The sequence below is a fragment of the Ascaphus truei genome, chromosome 13, assembly GCF_040206685.1.
Source record: "Ascaphus truei isolate aAscTru1 chromosome 13, aAscTru1.hap1, whole genome shotgun sequence".
Classification (NCBI taxonomy): Eukaryota; Metazoa; Chordata; class Amphibia; order Anura; family Ascaphidae; genus Ascaphus; species Ascaphus truei.
The window spans coordinates 22,454,879-22,463,506 of NC_134495.1; the positions used below are offsets into that span (position 1 = coordinate 22,454,879).

Here is an 8,628-nt window from a genome sequence, read left to right on the forward strand (position 1 = left end):
TTAGAGAGGGTTGGGGTTCCTTACAATGCATCTGATCTCAGACGCACTATTAGAGACGGTTGGGGTTCCTTACAATGCTTCTGATCTCAGACGCGCTATTAGAGAGGGTTGGGGTTCCTTACAATGCATCTGATCTCAGACGCGCTATTAGAGAGGGTTGGGGTTCCTTACAATGCATCTGATCTCAGGCGCGCTATTAGAGAGGGTTGGGGTTCCTCAGAATATCACAATATAATATAGGGTTCCTTAACCAAAAAAAGGTAGCAAACCCCTGCTCTGTGTGTATACACAGCCCGACAAGTCCCCTGTACTTCAAGCTTTATTGATTTGTTGTCCTTTACTACAACTTATTTTTGTGTCCAGTGCTGAGACTATGATTACTTAGGTTTTCATATATACATATCGATTGATATATAGATATAGATAGAGCAACATATGAAAATACACACATACATTTATACATATTTATATATACAGAGAGAAGGTCCCCTGGGAACTGTCAGCTGGAGGGTTAAATTTGCCAGGCAGTTGTGAATGCCCAGGGTAAGTGTGGCACCATGTGGGTGTGACACTGTGACCGGGGGTGTGACACACATCACCTCATCCCTCTGACTGCTATAAAACAGGCATGTGCACTGCTGCCGGTCTCAATCATAAAGATAGGCTTCCCATTTCTACTCGGATCTGACATGTGAGAGCTCCGCGCGTTTTGAGAGATAGCTCCGCTCGTTTTCAAAGATAGCTCCGCACATTTTGAGAGATAGCTCCGCACATTTTGAGAGATAGCTCCGCACATTTTGAGAGATAGCTCCGCACATTTTGAGAGATAGCTCCGCATATTTTGAGAGAGAGCTCCGCGCGTTTTGATAGCTCCGCGCGTTTTGAGAGAGAGCTCCGCGCGTTTTGAGAGAGAGCTCCGCGCGTTTTGAGAGAGAGCTCTGCGCGTTTTGCGAGATAGCTCCGCGCGTCTGACCTGCTCTGCATGTCTCCTGTGGGTTTGCCTTTCTCAGTGACGGTCACCTGATAGAGTGACACAGTCGCCCCTGGTCCCACGAGATTGGGAGGATGGCACGGGGAGTCCGGGTGCTGGTGGGGGGGCTGCTCCTCCTTGGCTTAGGCATGGTGAGTGGGGAGGGGTCCCACGCCAGGCACAGGAGGGGCTGGACTATGCCAGGGACCCTGTGGTGCGGAGCGGGGAACTCTGCGGAGAACTATACCAACCTAGGTGAGGAAAACGCAGTGACACCCACCCACAGTGACAAACACAGTGACACACACACACACTGACACACACACACAGTGACACACACACACACAGTGACACACACACACACACAGTGACACACACACAGTGACACACACACAGTGACACACACACACAGTGACACACACACACAGTGATACACACACAGTGACACCCACCCCCGGTGACACACACACACAGTGACACCCACACACAGTGACACCCACCCACGGTGACACACACACACACACACACACAGTGACACACACACACACACAGTGACACCCACCCACGGTGATACACACACACAGTGACACACACACACAGTGACACCTACCCACGGTGACACACACACACAGTGACACCCACCCACGGTGACACACACACACAGTGACACCCACCCACGGTGATACACACACACAGTGACACACACACAGTGACACCCACCCACGGTGATACACACACAGTGACACCCACCCACGGTGATACACACACACAGTGACACACACATTAACACACACACAGTAACACCCACATAGGGTGACACACACACAGTGACACCCACGGTGATACAGATACAGTGACACTCACACATTGACACACACACTCAGTGACACCCACCCAGGGTAATACACACACAGTGCCACCCACGGTGACACTGATACAGCGACACTCAAACATTGACACACACAATGAGATACAGTGACACCCACAATAACATAGGTAGACACACATAGATTGACACACACAATAGGACGCAATTACACATACACAGTGATACACAATACCACACAGATACAATGACAGACATTCACAAACATTTTCTCATACCTATACATTCTCTTACACACGTATTGTGTACAATTTCGCACACGCAAACACATCCCCATACATATACACACGTTCTCTCTCACGCATTCTCTCGTGTGCACACATGCATATTTTCTCACACGCATTCTCTGGCACGCACACACATGTTCAAGCTCACACACACATTCTCTTACACGCACACACATGTTCAAGCTCACACATATGTTCAAGCTCACACACACTCTTGCATACACAGTCTCTCAGGCACACACACTCTTGCATACACATTCTCTTGCACGCACACACATTCTGTCGCTCACACTGTCGCTCACACTCTCACGCTGTCGCTCACACTCTCACGCTGTCGCTCACACTCTCACGCTGTCGCTCACACTCTCACGCTGTCGCTCACACTCTCACGCTGTCGCTCACACTCTCACGCTGTCGCTCACACTCTCACGCTGTCGCTCACACTCTCACGCTGTCGCTCACACTCTCACGCTATCGCTTACGCTGTCGCTTACGCTGTCGCTCTCTCTCACGCTGTCGCTCACACTCTCACGCTGTCGCTCACACTCTCACGCTGTCGCTCACACTCTCTCTGTCGCTCACACTCTCTGTCGCTCACACTCTCTCTGTCGCTCACTCTCACACTGTCGTTACGCTGTCGCTCACACTCTCACGCTGTCGCTCACACTCACACGCTGTCGCTCACACTCACACGCTGTCGCTCACACTCACACGCTGTCACTCACACTCACACGCTGTCGCTCACACTCACACGCTGTCGCTCACACGCTGTCGCTCACACTCACACGCTGTCGCTCACACTCACACGCTGTCGCTCACACTCACACGCTGTCGCTCTCTCTGCGGTTAGGTGTATTTCATGGGGCGGATCTTTGCTGCAGAGAACATGATCATTGCTCTCACCGACTCCTGACGCTCGGATTCCAGTACGGGATCCGGAATTACCGACTGCACACAGTGTCACACTGCGACTGTGACCAGAGGTGAGTGTCACTTACACTGTGTCACATATAGTGTCACACTGCGACTGTGACCAGAGGTGAGTGTCATTTACACTGTGTCACACTGCGACTGTGACCAGAGGTGAGTGTCACTTACACTGTGTCACACTGCGACTGTGACCAGAGGTGAGTGTCACTTACACTGTGTCACACTGCGACTGTGACCAAAGGTGAGTGTCACGTACACATACAGTGTCACACTGTGACGAGGCGAGTATCACGTACCCTGTGTCACATACAGTGTCACACTGCGACTGTGACGAGGGGCGAGTGTCACGTACACTGTCACATACAGTGTCACACTGCGACTGTGACGAGTGTCACGTACACTGTCACATACAGTGTCACACTGCGACTGTGACGAGTGTCACGTACACTGTCACATACAGTGTCACACTGCGACTGTGACGAGGGGCGAGTGTCACGTACACTGTCACATACAGTGTCACACTGCTGCGACTGTGACGAGAAGTGTCACGTACACTGTGTCACATACATATCTCTGTGCCCAGCTCATGCCTGTCTCTTTATGTTCAGCCCATTTATATGTCCAGCTCATGCCTGTCTATGTGCCCAGCTCATATCTTGCTGTCTCTCTATGCCCAGCTCATATCTTGCTGTCTCTCTGTGCCCAGCTCATATCTTGCTGTCTCTCTGTGCCCAGCTCATATCTTGCGGTCTCTCTGTGCCCAGCTCATATCTTGCGGTCTCTCTGTGCCCAGCTCATATCTTGCGGTCTCTCTGTGCCCAGCTCATATCTTGCGGTCTCTCTGTGCCCAGCTCATATCTTGCTGTCTCTCTGTGCCCAGCTCATATCTTGCTGTCTCTCTGTGCCCAGCTCATATCTTGCTGTCTCTGTGCCCAGCTCATATCTTGCTGTCTCTCTGTGCCCAGCTCATATCTTGCTGTCTCTCTGTGCCCAGCTCATATCTTGCTGTCTCTCTGTGCCCAGCTCATATCTTGCTGTCTCTCTGTGCCCAGCTCATATCTTGCTGTCTCTCTGTGCCCAGCTCATATCTTGCTGTCTCTCTGTGCCCAGCTCATATCTTGCTGTCTCTCTGTGCCCAGCTCATATCTTGCTGTCTCTCTGTGCCCAGCTCATATCTTGCTGTCTCTCTGTGCCCAGCTCATATCTTGCTGTCTCTCTGTGCCCAGCTCATATCTTGCTGTCTCTCTGTGCCCAGCTCATATCTTGCTGTCTCTGTGCCCAGCTCATATCTTGCTGTCTCTCTGTGCCCAGCTCATATCTTGCTGTCTCTCTGTGCCCAGCTCATATCTTGCTGTCTCTCTGTGCCCAGCTGATGCCCGTCTGTCCTCAGGTTCAGAAGCTGCCTCCACGCGCTCAATGACACGGCCTCCACAGTGGTTGGCGTCATGTACTTTAACATCCTGGAGATGCCCTGCTTCGGTCTCAGTGAGGAAGAGCAGTGTGTAGAGTGGCACTGGTGGGGAGGGTGAGTGTGCCCGTGTGTTTCAGTCTCTGTACATGTGTACATACACATGTACAGTGTGTTTATCCTGTATCTTTGTCTCCTGGCCGTGTGAGTATCTTGTGGTCTGTCCCATCTGTGTATTTGTGTATCTTTGACTGTGTCCCTTATCTCGGAGTGTGGCCTGTCCGTTGTGTTGTGTTGTTGTGTTTTAGGTTGTGATGTATTTCCATCTTTTCTCCTCAGCTGTAAAAGACATGATTTGGTACCGAAAGCCCAGCTGCAGAAGCAGGACAACTTCAATTATACCCACCCCCCGGGCACACGCAGACCTGCCCCCTTCTCACTGCGCCCGCTGGGGAGGCACAGGGGCACACGTACACCTGCCCCCTCCTCACTGCGCCCGCTGGGGAGGCACAGGGGCACACGTACACCTGCCCCCTCACTGCGCCAGCTGGGCAGACACACAGGCACACATACACCTGCCCCCTCCTTACTGCGCCCGCCGGGGAGGCACACGGGCATACACACACCTTCCCCCTCCTCACTGCCTTCTTGGGGACCCTCTTGGCACCCAACGGCCAGCACCAAAAGAAGACGTAGGCTCCTGAAGAAGCAGCGGAAGGAAAGGCCAAGAAAATCAGCAATAGACAGCCAGGGATTCGGAAAGACAGCCAGGGATTCGGAGAAAGAGACAGCCATGGACGTGGAGAAAGAGACAGCCAGGGACGCGGAGAAAGAGAAAGCCAGGGACGCGGAGGAGACAGCCAGGGATGCGGAGAAGGAGACAGCCAGGGACGCGGAGGAGACAGCCAGAGACGCGGAGAAGGAGACAGCCAGAGACGTGGAGAAGGAGACAGCCAGGGACGCGAAGGAGACAGCCAGGGATGCGGAGGAGACAGCCAGGGACGCGGAGAAGGAGACAGCCAGGGACGCGGAGAAGGAGACAGCCAGGGACGCGGAGAAGGAGACAGCCAGGGACGCGGAGAAGGAGACAGCCAGGGACGCGGAGAAGGAGACAGCCAGGGACGCGGAGAAGGAGACAGCCAGGGACTCGGAGGAGACAGCCAGGGACTCGGAGAAAGAGACAGCTAGGGATTCAGAGAAGGAGACCGCCAGGGACACAGAGAAAGAGACAGCCAGGGACTCAGAGAAAGAGACAGCCAGGGACGCAGAGAAGACATCCAGGGATTCAGAGAAGAAGACAGCCAGGGACGCGGGGAAGGCGACAGCCAGGGATGCGGGGAAGGCGACAGCCAGGGATGCGGGGAAGGAGACAGCCAGGGACGCGGAGAAGGAGACAGCCAGGGACGCGGAGAAGGAGACAGCCAGGGACGCGGAGAAGGAGACAGCCAGGGACGCGGAGAAGGAGACAGCCAGGGACTCGGAGGAGACAGCCAGGGACTCGGAGAAAGAGACAGCTAGGGATTCAGAGAAGGAGACCGCCAGGGACACAGAGAAAGAGACAGCCAGGGACTCAGAGAAAGAGACAGCCAGGGACGCAGAGAAGACATCCAGGGATTCAGAGAAGAAGACAGCCAGGGACGCGGGGAAGGCGACAGCCAGGGACGCGGGGAAGGCGACAGCCAGGGACGCGGGGAAGGCGACAGCCAGGGATGCGGGGAAGGCGACAGCCAGGGATGCGGGGAAGGCGACAGCCAGGGATGCAAAGAAAGAGACAGCCAGGGACGCGGGGAAGGCGACAGCCAGGGATTCAGACAAAGATAGCCAGGGATTCAGAAAAAGAAACAGCCGGAGATTGAATCTCACTGACAGAGACAGTCAGAGAGTGAGACTCGCTGAAAGAAACAGCCGGAGATTGAATCTCACTGACAGAGACAGTCAGAGAGTGAGACTCGCTGAAAGAAACAGCCGGAGATTGAATCTCACTGACAGAGACAGTCAGAGAGTGAGACTCGCTGAAAGAAACAGCCGGAGAACCCTTCAAAACCAAGATGAGATTAATACATCACAGTGACATTAACCAAAATTCAATGTGTGGATTATCTGAGCCAATCAGAGCGCCTGTGGATGGTTAAACAATACGGGGCAAGGTGTGAGACATGCAGGGCATCATGAGAGAGTGGGAGTCACACACATAACATCCGTGACCTGCACATGTATATTGTGTGTGTAATCAGGTATATTTACATATAAATTGGTATAGCGTGCCCGTAAATATACAAAGGGTTCCTGAAAATTTGTATATACACATTCTGCCTACAAATAGGTATACACACTGTGTGTGAGCAAGACGCATGAAAATATGTAAATATGTAATATTTGTGTGTAAATACAGTATGTTCGAATATGTATACTTGTCCATGTGTAAGTCTGTGCATTAAATAAAACACACACATATATATATATATATATATATATATATATATATATATATAACCCTTTTATCATGCCCCCCCCCCTAAGTGAGATGGGGGTACTCTCCTTCTTGGTTACCTCAAGCTGTCTGGGTGCTGCAACCTGCTGGCAACAGGAGGGCTGAGGGCTCCGCGGTGGTGTGGGGAGAGCCAGGACAGGGAACAGGGGGGGACAGGTTACCTTGATCTTGGTATCTCCTGATGGTGCAGTGCCTCCAGCCAGCGAGGATCCCCTGGAGATCTTCAGAGGATGGACCCCCACTGACACTCCTTCATACCCAGAGACCGCTTTATCTCATATATGCTGATTTTTATCTGATCTCTTGTGAGTGCATGTCCAAGGGACCTTTTTTATTATTTTTCTATATTGATTAAATTATCTCTACGGTATCACGCTATGGAGCTTGAACATCTTTTTCTTTCTTTATTATATATATATATATATATGACACACACACAAAAAGGCAGTTGCTCACACTATATAAATAAGTGGTTAAGCCAGACCCAAAAATTAATACAGAGAATCCCGAGAAAAAACAATTTCTAAACAGGATAGCCTGTGACTAAATAACTAGGGAAACACTGGTGGTGCTGGGGGAAAGAGAAATAAATAAATATAACACACAAAAAGACTGAGACAATCCCCAAAATAGCACTCTAAATATACCACAGAATAACTAATCTAATATAAAGAAAAAAGACTTGGATTCTAAGTCAAAATAGAAAAAGGAAATGATTTTAATAACGAGCAATAAGACACACTAACATTAAAAACATAAACACACTGCAGGCAGCATAACAAAAATAAAAAAGCTGTGACTAGAAAAATAATGCATTTAATATCGCTGAAAGTAAAACCAAGAGCTTAAATGTATCAAATAATATACCCTCTCAAAAATATGAGCTGATACAAATGAGCTAAAGGATTACAACACCCCCTAAGGATCCTAGCTACAAATAATATAACTAAACCCAAAAGAAAAAATAATTAAGTATATACAATGAATAAACTTATATACACAATAGTGAACATAAGAAAAAATAATATATCTTAAACCAAGGGGGAGACACAGGGGAAAATAAGATGAAAAGTACTCAAACCCTGTGCAGCAATAATCAAAAATAATAAAAATATCAAAAAACATGAGTGCAAAACATTCCTGTGGATTCTGACAAAAAGGCAAAACACATGGCTATATAGGATGAAAAATAAAGCCAGTACTGGATGCTCAATCAAACCAGCGTTTGCCTACATCCCACAAAGGGGAAAGGACTCAGAGCAGCAGAGAAAGTGATACTCAGCTGTCCATAATAGTGTTCACTGACGGCAGTATACATGATTTCTACAGCGTGACCCTTGCTTCATGATGCAACTCCTGTGGACGATATGAGACTGCAATCTATGTTGGAATTACTCTCCTTTGGACTGACTCATACACTATGATGGACAGCTGAGTATCACTTTCTCTGCTGCTCTGAGTCCTTTCCCCTTTGTGGGATGTAGGCAAACGCTGGTTTGATTGAGCATCCAGTACTGGCTTTATTTTTCATCCTATATAGCCATGTGTTTTGCCTTTTTGTCAGAATCCACAGGAATGTTTTGCACTCATGTTTTTTGATATTTTTATTATTTTTGATTATTGCTGCACAGGGTTTGAGTACTTTTCATCTTATTTTCCCCTGTGTCTCCCCCTTGGTTTAAGATATATTATTTTTCTTATGTTCACTATTGTGTA

General features: G+C 49.6%; 1 protein-coding gene across 1 annotated transcript; it reads left to right on the plus strand.

Annotated features, from left to right (window-relative positions):
* Positions 1-365: 365 nt before the first annotated feature.
* PLA2G3 (phospholipase A2 group III) lies at positions 366-6,827 on the plus strand. Its single transcript, XM_075568909.1, has 4 exons — positions 366-1,225; positions 2,934-3,066; positions 4,404-4,538; positions 4,761-6,827. The coding sequence occupies exons 1-4, from the start codon at positions 1,066-1,068 to the stop codon at positions 6,490-6,492; spliced, it is 2,160 nt and encodes a 719-aa protein (XP_075425024.1). The 5' UTR covers positions 366-1,065; the 3' UTR covers positions 6,493-6,827.
* Positions 6,828-8,628: the final 1,801 nt, after the last annotated feature.

Coding starts and splice junctions, on each gene's coding strand:
- PLA2G3 (XM_075568909.1), top strand. CDS start 1,066: ATGGCACGGGGAGTCCGGGTGCTGGTGGGGGGGCTGCTCCTCCTTGGC. Junction 3,067..4,403: donor CACTGCGACTGTGACCAGAG/GTGAGTGTCACT, acceptor GTCTGTCCTCAG/GTTCAGAAGCTGCCTCCACG. Junction 4,539..4,760: donor GAGTGGCACTGGTGGGGAGG/GTGAGTGTGCCC, acceptor TTTTCTCCTCAG/CTGTAAAAGACATGATTTGG.